We start from the raw sequence: 11,427 nt of genomic DNA, 5'->3' as shown, positions 1-11,427 counted from the left end.
GACGATCCGTCCCCATGCCAACGCAAGAGCGGCGCGCCTGAGCCACGGACGATCCGTCCCCGTGCCAACGCAAGGGCGGCACGCCTGAGCCACGGACGATCCGTCCCCGTGCCAACGCAAGAGCCCCCTGAGCCACGGACGATCCGTCCCCGTGCCAACGCAAGAGCCCCCTGAGCCACGGACGATCCGTCCCCGTGCCAACGCAAGAGCGGCACGCCTGAGCCACGGACGATCCGTCCCCGTGCCAACGCAAGAGCGGCACGCCTGAGCTTGGCTGTGACCCCCCCCCCCCCCCCCCCATCACCTGCATTAACCATGTAGAGCGTGAATGGAATCTTCCTAATGCTGCATTTACGCATGTGGACGTGCGAACCCTCGAAAGCGCACCGTGTCCATCTGGACTGAGGAGACGTGACGATGTTCACAGTCGGGGTGCGGCGATGTCGTTTGACCCGGCCCCCCTCGCTTTGGGGAACGTTCGCCATCGCGTGCCGCTTCAGACAGGGAAGTCCACCGCTCAGCAGCCATGAGGTCAACAGTTTCTCGCTGCCGCAGGGAGGGAGTGTGTGAAATTCAGCTCAGACGCGCCAGCAGTGTGACCACAGGCAGATGCGCGGCACCAAATGTGGAAGCGTGCTCGATGCACGTACGTACGCACGTCCCATAGACACTTAAACACAAACACATATCTCAATAAAGCTTCATGGGCAACTTGAAGATGTTGCGTTCAGTCAGCCCCGTTCAGACATACAGATGTTTGCATGTACAGTACTCTTAGGCACCCTAGATGTTTATATAAATCTGGTCTTAGATATTTTGATTAATTTCATTTTTTTGTTTTCTGCATTAGTGTGTCAGTACAAAAGAGCAAATTTGAGATTTCCAAACATCCATTATTTTGAAAGGTATGATTTTTCACATGCACACGCATGTGTATTACACTCTATGTGCGCTACATTTTATACTACATACGTGTACAAACACACACACAGCCGAGGTGAAAACTACATCCCCCCCACTGTGCAGTGTACAGCACCTCTCAGCACTCACACACTTGGATGTGAAACCCCAGACACTGCGTCCAGGGGCCTGATGGGAAACGTCCCACCGCAGAGGAGGAAGAGAAAGAGGGGAGTGGGGGGGGGGGGGGGGGGGAAGAAGAGGTGAGGGTGAGCGACCTTCATCCCTCACACCCGTGCCCTGCCAGCGTCTCCCTCGGTCAGGCTTAGACTTTTCTTTCCTCCGTTTTTGTCAGCTCAATTTCCATTTCCATTTCATTTATCCTCTATTTATACAGGTTGTCTCTCTGAGATTAAAGCCTCTTTCAGAAAAGAGGCCCGTTCAAGAGACAGCAGCCACACGCTCATTTCCATTACAAATATATGTTTAAAAAAAGAAAGAAAAAGTAAAGCGTTACAGTATAAAAGCAACGGAACGAGTAAACAGAGGGACTGAAAACAATGCCGCACAGCTAGCTAGCTCCAACTTCAGAGTTCGCTAGTGACAACTCCTTTATGATAGACAGGGCTGTTGCAGTGTTCTTCCCATAAAAGAACGGTATAGGACATTATGTTCTTAGCCTGTTTTGTGCCTGGAAGTGCCGACATTTTTACATCTTAATATAGATCTGCAGGCTTCTTTATTCAGAGTGACATATTTTACGTATTCCCTTGCGCAGGTATAGGGTATTTGCATGTGTATCGGATATTTTATTGAAGCGGTTATGGGATGCACTTTTTGCAAGGGAATATTTCGTAATGAGGGAATACACCCTGAAACAAGGTAGGGTGCCTAACTTGTTATATTACCTAACCCACTACATTACATGACATTAACCACACTGCTGCCATTAATCCTCTGAATCCAACTGGCACAATTTGCATCAAAAAGCACTCCCTTTCATTTCCATTGAATAGCTCCCTTATTTCTGAACATAAGATCATTTTCTTTTTGTTATGCAGGGGAGACTTGTAATGTTATTTTTATTTTATTTTATAATGTATTATTATTTATTGTATAATGTATTATAGTTGTACAACTTATCTTATTTGACCATTTCAGCTCTCCAAGCATATTTCCTCCAGGTAGTGCTGATATTTCTGTATATTATAAAGCAATGGCATGTCCTATTGATATGGTGGTATGATGTGATTACACCATACATACTCCATATTCTAGTAATGTAAAATGATACATTACTCAAGTGAACATTTTTTGAGTAAGCAAAAAAAAAAAAAGAAAAAAAAAAAGTTTCTTTTCTCATATAAAGGGGCCAACCAACTAAACCATATCAAATCTAGGCCTAAGCTGGAAAATAGTCAAATAGTCTTGAGGAGTTATCTACTAGATAAACCTGTTTCATCTGTAAAAAATCTGAAAATAGTGTCAGAAAAAACATCACCCTAGGTCTCTAATGGTTAAGTATACTTTGCCTCATTCTTTTTATACCCAAGTATTAGTTTCAAACCCAGTCTGACAAAATGAAAGAGACTGAACAGATCTGCTTCTGTTTCAGTAGGGCCTAACAAAATAATATGAAATCAAAAAATTGCAGAAGCTCCCAGGAATGAAAGGTAGTCAATACACGCTCTACATTATTCTACTAACAGATGAACAAAGCTGTACTGATGGTTGTATAGACTTGTTGCTCATTTAATCGACCAACGTTTGCCACTTACAGGGTCGCGGTTGTATAAACACCGCACACTGGATCACCTGTGCTAACCTTCGTTGTGGATTCGACTTTCTAACCTAACCGATCGCAACCTAAGCGGAGATGCTATAAAAAAGAAGGATAATTTCCTTCCGGAACGAACTTGGCGAAGAAACTTTAGAAGAAACTGCTGATCTCCTGGGATTTTCACACACAACAGTCTCTAGCGTTTTCAGAGAATGGCACGAAAAACTAAAAACGTCCAGTGGGCAAAAATGCGTTGTTAATGAGAGAGGTCGGAGAGGTCGGTGGAGAAGGGCCAGACTGGTCGAAGCTGACAGGAAGGTGACAGTAACTCAAATAACCACGCCTTACAACCACGCCTTATGCAGAAGAGTATCTCTGAACACACAATGTGTCAAACCTTTAAGTGGATAGGCTACAGCAGCAGAAGACCATCCATCCATCCATCCATCCATCCATTATCTTAACCCGCTTATCCTGAACAGGGTCGCAGGGGGGCTGGAGCCTATCCCAGCATACATTGGGCAAAAGGCAGGAATACACCCTGGACAGGTCGCCAGTCCATCGCAGGGCACACACACCATTCACTCACACACTCATACCTATGGGCAATTTAGACTCTCCAATCAGCCTAACCTGCATGTCTTTGGACTGTGGGAGGAGACCGGAGTACCCGGAGGAACACGGGCAGAACATGCAAACTCCGCACAGAGAGGCCCCGGCCGACTGGGATTCGAACCCAGGACCTCCTTGCTGTGAGGCGGCAGTGCTACCCACTGCACCATCCGCCACAACAGAAGACCAATAAGTCTAAAAAATGTATCTAAAAAATAGGTCTAATAATCTAATAAATACCAATAAAGTGCTCACTGAGTGTATATATTTAACGAGCCTGTGTGTCAACAGTAAAATAGATTGAAATGCATCTAATAAAATGAAAAGAAATATACAACCTCATGTGAAATATAGCTACCTACATCAAGTGCTTTTGAGATATGCTATATATAAAACGTGTTCAGGTGTTAAAGATATCATTCAGGTGAAAATAAACATTTTAAAAGACTGTAGAACTGACTGATGGAGGGAGGAGAATGGGAAGATTATGATTATTTCTCACAATTTGACAACATGCCAGTGTTATGAGAAAGTGGCCCTTGTGTACAGTGTGGAGCATGTGTTGCTTAAAACGCCACAAGCTCCAAACATCGATAAGCTTTGAATGTGGTGGATTCATGGAACGCCATGAAATTACAATGCTGCCACTGTCCTCGATAAAACTGTCGGGATTATTAACGATCCTCATGCTAACTTGATGACCTCTGTCCGATTCTGTAGAGAAATTAAAGTAAAGTAAATCAGCAAGGGTCACAAAGAAGCAAAGAACAGCAAAAATGTAGAAAAAAAAGCTGCTCAGGTAGAATATTAAACTGATTCAATTCAGTGACCAATGGGTGGAGTAGACGATTCAGATCACATCAGATGAAAAATACGTGCGTTATTAATAAAAAGGTTCCTCATTGGTCGGCAGCTCATTTCATCACCGGGCAAAGAAAAAATTACAAATGAAATTGAGAAAAAAAAAGAGATGGGAGAAATTAAAGTGTCTTATGGCAGTAAGTAATATTTAAAGGAGCTGGACCCCTGTGTTTGAAATGCAGTTTTCATGAGAACAAAAGAATGAATTCACCCAATGTGACAAAAAAAAACCCCCCACTTCCTTAAAAGAACAAGTGCAAGAAAGGCCCAGTGTTGCTCCCAGGGGTCAGGGGTCAATGGTCAAAAGGTCAAAATGATGTCAGTTATGATGTTCTGTTGTTTTTATGTTCTATGAGGAAACATCGGCCCCTGTGTTTTTTTAAACGCATGTGCACTTTTTGCTCATATGATAGTGAGATGCTCTTGTAATGGCCACAGCTTATTGCATTAAGCATCTGTGAAAAATACAATCTGTGATGTGTCCTCTCTAAAACAGTCCTAGTCTTACAGGTCTGTTTGAGTAAAGATTTCAGCAGCACTTTTTGTCCAGTAGTCTAAACTGAAACCCTTGTTTAGAAACAAAACAGCCTGACGCATTTCAGTCCTCACCAAGCCAAGGTTTGGTGACCACATTGCTGCCATTCCAATCAAATTCTTGGGGCAAATGTGAGCACTCCTGAATGCGTCAACAAGAACTGCGAGAAACCGCCTAGTGCGTGCGCAATTTCGTTTAGAGGGAAGAACTATGAAGCCTTAATGCTCATTACGAAAATGTTGAACCAGAGAGGAAATGAATTGAAAGAAAAAGTTGAATGTGCGCTGATGGGGGGGGGGGGGGGGCTTTCCGTGTGAAAGCCAAGGCCCCCCACAATGCAATACAACAGAATTTAATGATAGACTCAAGTAACAGAGAGGTCAAGAAGAGCGATTGAGTCTGCCTGTGAGTAAACTTGTAGGTAGCTGCGAAAAGCACTTGCTAAATTGAATTACTACCTGACATAACTGCCTGCTTCCCTGCTGTTGCAGTGTGTTTGGAATTTGGGGATTTGCAGCACACTCTGATGGTTATGTTTGAACTGGTGCACATACATACACACACACATACACACACACCCACACACACACACACAAAAGATTATTGTTGTTGGGGTTATATAACCTGTCCACAGGCAACAAAGATACAAGCCGGCCACATAAGCCTGTTGTTTACAATACATTTTTGCACAACAACCGCAAATCAGACCCTATTTCTTTCAACTGCATTTCTAGTGCTAGGAAGAGATATCCCACAGTAGTATCACAATATGCCCTTTCTGAGTCATTGCATTTACTTATGGAGTACAACAAGATAAATCTGTACCCTATATATAGATGTTTGCTGTCTTTGCTCTGTTAGTACTTACAGTTTGTAGATTTTCGGGGGTAACCCTGAAAATGTATGCAAATTTCCATTATGGAAATACTCTGTCTTAGGTGGAACACCAAAACAAGACTTTTTCAAAATGTCTGCAATAACACAGAAAAAAAGCTTTGATAGCAAGTAATAAACTATGATTTAACTTTACATGTAATTGTCACTGAAGTAAAACTAATATTCCAACATGCCTTGCCTCCCCTATCCAATCTTGATACACCCATCCCAGAATAACATGTTTCTCAAACACTTCATTAAACAGTTAACAGCCCCAATATTCCTTTGAGAATATTAAAAAATGCCATTAATAAATCCAAGATACATTCTGGCAGGTAATTGTTATTTCAACAGTAAGTGAGCAGTGAGACTGAACAGTTTATTCAAGCTAGCTATTCAACCACAACAGTAGTCAATCATATGATTGTTAAATTTCAAACTCATATAACTGTAATATTAAAAACCCCCTGTCTAACCAAGTCCACCTCATGTTATAAATACTGACTAATAACGCTAGTCTTTTTTATTCCTATTGGTAAATCTGGTCTGTGTCCTGAAAGGTAAAGACCAAACACAAACTAAAACACTGTGTGCTAAAATAATCAGGCACAGAGGTCGATGAAACGCGCGGTGTAATATATGTGACTGAATAATCAATCAAACAACTTTTAAAGGCTGCAGGCTGTAAAAACATTGAAAGAAAAGCTGTCACGCACGTCTCGATTAGCACTTTACGTAACACAAAGGCCACGATGACAAGCTAGCTAACTGAAAGTGTAATAGAGGCATGGATAAAAGTGAACTGACACAGTGCAGAACACAGAGGCCCACAAGCACCCGGCTCAGGTTGCGGATTTCAGCACACAGCCTTAAGCTTGCTACATGCAGAGTCTTTTAATACCACTCCCCACACACTGAAATTATGTTTAAAAAGAAAAGTGGTGCTACGAGAATTTAGGACAGATTATGACGTTCCATTCTGTGGTTTAGAAGAATGAATCATTTATGAGTAAATTATAAGTCATACTGGGTAAAGTCATATTAATTTCTAATGGCGTGTTAATAATGTCCCCACGACATTACAGACTGTAATTTATGACAAACACCTTGTAAAGTGCCAGACACCCCTATCACCACTGTCACCATTAAATAAACATTGAGATGATTTGGATATTCTCTATGTGACTGACAAACAAAACAGGAAATAAACTGTGGTACTGTATTTACCCATTTCTGTTGCTTGTCGTTCTTCCCCCATGATAGTCTCTGCTTGATTTAAAATCTGATAAACTGCCCTGACAAAACATTTCACCGTACAGTTAGTATTAGTTAGAAAATAGTATTCCTTGGTATGCTTTCAACACAAGTATAAAATGTGTTTAGGTTTTTTCTTCACCAAGTGTCGTGGTAAAAAAAGAGGCATTCGCCATATCCACGACCAATAAAACATCGCAAAATGTGATGCTTTACCACACCTAAACTGGTTTCTCCTCATAATAAGGCCGCCTCAAATGGAATATACAGCCAATCCCCAAAGCAGTGGTTAAACAGGTGGTCTAAACTAATGTTTCAGTAGGGGAAAATATATACGATGCACGGGCCCATAAATGTAATATGCTGAATAATCGGAATGGCTGTTTTGTGACAGAGCTTGCTTTAGCAGGGCAGAGTTAAAAAGAGGAACAAAGAAATAAAAAGGTGCTATGTATGCAATGCAACATACAGACCTTGGGCAATAGCTGCCAGGCTAATAACAGCAGAAATAATGCAACTGGAAGACTGTGATATAAGGTATGTTGATCTCACCAACAGCCTATAAGGGGTAAGGCGCAGCTGCTGTAATGCAATATTGTAAATACACTGTAATAATATAGCACCCGTCATGTCTCCCCCTGCTGTCACGTTTTCCTCTACCCTATATTTGATATTGATTTTGAAAATCTTTAATCAACACACACCACCATCTCTGCGCTATTAGCTCTTCCACATTATGACAGGCCTTTCCACGTGCCTTTGATCCCCTTACAAATAATGCATTCATCTGAATTACAACCTGCTATTGAAGACTGACATTCTATTTTTGCTTAGCAATAGCAAGTTAATTCCTTCCACTGTACAGACGTGACAGGCTTACAGCTGCAACAAAAAAAAAAAAACCCAATGCATTTGATTTTTAGTTCTGAAAAAAAAGGGCTATTGTCCTTTTGGCTGCATGAGCTAACAGGATTACATGTGTACTGAACACCACGGATGAGTGTCCTCCAACTGTATTTACTTATATTCAGTCTATATGAAATAAAGTTTGTCGGCAACGTATTATTTGAAGCTGTGCAATATTTGAAGGGTAAAACAGATGAGGACATGCACTGTAGAATACTTTCGAAAAAAATTGCGTCGTTATAGTATTGAACTGAGGAATAGCGTTGCACTGTCATTACAATGTCTTTTTTTAAATTTATTTTATTTTATTTTACAAAACAACTGTAACCTTTGTCGGTGAGGAGAGAATTAAATTCAGTTAATGGAATGAAAGTCCGACCCACAGGCATACCAACAGTAAGGGCTTGCCAACCATTCCTGTGCACTATGCTATTATCACCCCACTATAACAATACCTTGTCTGTCAACCACACTGCACTACTAATCTTGAAAATCAGAAACTATACGCTACGTTTTTATTCAAGCCTAATTTTAGAATTACTGCTCGTATGGTTTTACACTGCCATAACCAGTACATTCCGATGAATGTCAAAATGAATAACGACAATGACAACGCACTGAAACTGCCTTGTTTGGACCATAAACTCAGATCCATGTGTCGAATGTAAGTGACGGACTGGTTGTAACAAAGAAACTTTTGCACGGCGCATCATTTCCCATTATTGAACGTGCAAGATCTAGCTGACCAGCCAGTTACCGTGACATGTGCGTCACTGGCGACATAGAAATGCAAATGCAATAAATAATAACATAAAATGATATACGGCTGTGATAGGTTTATGGACAACGTTGAAGTACACATTGGGGTTAGTGGCGCATTTTGCGAAAGCTGACACCGGCTAGATAGTTCCTGACTTGCATCCAGTCCGGTCAGTAACGTTTGTAATGACAACTGAAAGTGGCTGTGGAAATGCACATTAGCTAGCAGGTCGTAGTTTACAGACTATCCGGGCAGGTACACTCACCTCTGTCTTAGTGATGCGATGTCTCGCCAGCTTCACAACAGCGAAATTTCCTTTTCCTAAAGTGCGCTCGATATCGTAAAAACCCACTCGAACCGGACCCCGAAGCATCGGTTTTTGGTGACAGTCCGCCATGACCATGCTGTATTGGGGGTGGAGGGGAGGGTTTCAGAAAGGAAAGGTTGACCCACTACTGGAGACTCTAGGCTCGCAAGCAAATGTAGAGGGATAAGAGACCGTCCACTAAACTCTGCCTCTTAAAAGCAGACAATGCAGAATGCTCAATTCGTGAGCCTGCCTGAACATCGCTGCCTGAGCGCGCATTCAGTGCAACAGAACTACAGCGGGCATAGTCGAGTCTCTCGGTCTGTCACATAGCTCCTTCCAATACAAAGGCGCTATAGGCAGACTGTGTGGTCTGCAGTTCTACTAGCGACGGAGCACGGGATGACTTCTTGCAGACGGCATCGTGGTTCTCTCCGCTCGGCGTGCATTGACGTCAGAGCTGCTGGGGGTATTTGTACAGGGGGCGGACCTTTGAAGCCGTTCCACAGTCCAGTGCCAATTCGTCTCCAAGACAACGAGATCCACCGCTTACGTCAAACGCCAGCTATTGCAATCAGCTGTCAGTCTGTTTGCTCGACCAGCGCTGATATGATAGCTATTACCGACTGTAGCTTTGATAAAAAAGCTTTTGTTGCAGGGGTTGAAGTGAAAGATAGGAGGAAGATAAAAATGTGCACGTGTTGACTAGTTACATTAACTCATGGTTTAGGCCTATGTGAACTGCTCAGCTAAGAATGTAGGCTAGATCCACATCCGACATGCACTCGAGTTTGGTAGCATGAGTAACGTCATCTTGCAATTTCGAATAAGGTAGGCTATGTTAACATCACACACTTCCACAAAGAAATGCATACCTAAGTCGTTTGACAGGCAATAGGCCAACGAGCTTACGTTGGCTGGTGATTAACCATGATGGCTCTAATCATTCCTATTGTAGCCACATTTACGCACAGCCTAATAGGCCTACATATTTCAGCTAATTCGTTTCGTGTGAAATAATATTCACTTTGAAATGTTAAGAGTGAATAAAACAAGTACATTTGCATGCGACAAATGTATGTATGCATGCATGTTTTGTCACATCAATAAATGCGTTCTGCTTAACATCGTGACCGCCTGGCTCGACACAGCTGTGTGTACAATAGTCGACCAACCTGCTTCACACTACAGTAGTAGAGCAGCGTCATCTACTGTCCTTTCTAATAACTGCACAGACTACAGAAGAACATACATTTTCAATCAAAAAATGAATCACCGTGGCTCTTTATAAACACAAATAACATTTAGCTTTTTAGATGTAAAATTGTTCAGTTGTATAGGCTATCCAATAATTGACGTAATAATAGGCTAGAATAAATTAACATGATGAAGTAATGTAACAACGCGATTCCTATGGCTATGGATCATATCGTTAAAATACATTTTTGATTTGTCTATCACAAATATTTCTAGCCTAGCGATATTACGCTACAGCCTGCCAGGACGCGCGGGGAGTCTCTTATCACTGGCGCGTTTCCTGCACGTGTGTTCGAGATGTGCTTCCTTCCATTTCCCCCTGACACTTAACCGTTTCTTCTGTCGCCCCCGCTATCTGTGATTGGTCTCAGCCAAATACAACACTTTTAGGCTTCAGACTTCAGACTGAGTCCTTTCTGAAGCCGTGTGAAAAGAACACCAATATTTAAAATGCAACAATCCACGTTTATGTAGGCCTACCATAAAATTGGACACAGAACCGACATTCTTTCCAAAGCAGACTGAACACTTCGGCCTGGGAATGTTCTGCACACGTACATAAATTACCATTTATTTTTAGTTTTCATAACTTGATCATTTCGTTGAGAACGCGTCAGATGTGGCACTGGTCAGCTCTTATAATGTTATAAAAGACATCTCAAGTGCACGAAGTTTTAAACGAAAGACACTGGGTTACTAAACAAGCAATTGTGTATCCTACTTGGCTTCCAGTGATTAGCGAGGTGATTTAACGTCGTGGAGGTTGTCTTGAAATTTCTGTTTTCCTGATCGTTTATTCTGCATATATAGCTACCCGATTTTTAATGGCCTTTCTGTCATCAATTTAAATGAGCTATTCATTAGAGGAGGAGTAATCACCCTATGAATAGAAAGTTAATATTAATACTTTAAAATATTTGTAAGCACAGTTTGTGTAAAGTTTCAATACCTTCTGCTGCTCTCCTATATTTGACTAGCAGTATACTTGGAGGATAGGCTATACCCTGGCTCCACATTACTCCTTCCACCATGCTGACAATCTGTACTCTGCATTCATTTTGTACATTCAATGTACCATATTATCGGCTGTATAAAACAAAGAGCAAGGCAAATAATAGGCAAGCAAACACTCACAGCATGAGTTAATAAGGAAGGAAGTAGATTCTGAGATTTTGCTAGGTGAAAACTCATTGAGACAGATCCCCGCAGCAGTAATATGAATACCATTTGTACATTAAACTGAAGACTCAGAGTTAAATATGCCATTGGGGGCTCTATGTCCTACTCACAAGAAAGAGGAATATGTCACTGCTGTAGGCTATGTTACAGGTCTATAGCTCATTTAAATTGCATCAGCCTTTATCGAGGACACAAGTCCA

At 41.8% G+C, this 11,427-nt stretch overlaps 1 protein-coding gene across 1 annotated transcript in view; it reads right to left on the bottom strand.

Moving 5' to 3' along the window:
* Window positions 1-9,218, bottom strand: part of sik2a (salt-inducible kinase 2a) — a 55,000-nt gene extending 45,782 nt beyond the window's left edge. The window contains exon 1 of the mRNA XM_061250242.1: window positions 8,750-9,218. Within this exon, the coding sequence (XP_061106226.1) occupies window positions 8,750-8,887 (138 nt within the window). The 5' untranslated portion in view covers window positions 8,888-9,218. The remainder of the gene's footprint in view (window positions 1-8,749) is intronic.
* Window positions 9,219-11,427: the final 2,209 nt, after the last annotated feature.

The sequence above is a fragment of the Conger conger genome, chromosome 7 (assembly GCF_963514075.1).
Source record: "Conger conger chromosome 7, fConCon1.1, whole genome shotgun sequence".
NCBI lineage: Eukaryota > Metazoa > Chordata > Actinopteri > Anguilliformes > Congridae > Conger > Conger conger.
The sequence above is the reverse complement of the archived record's forward strand: the minus strand, read 5'-3'. Positions and strand labels throughout refer to the sequence as shown.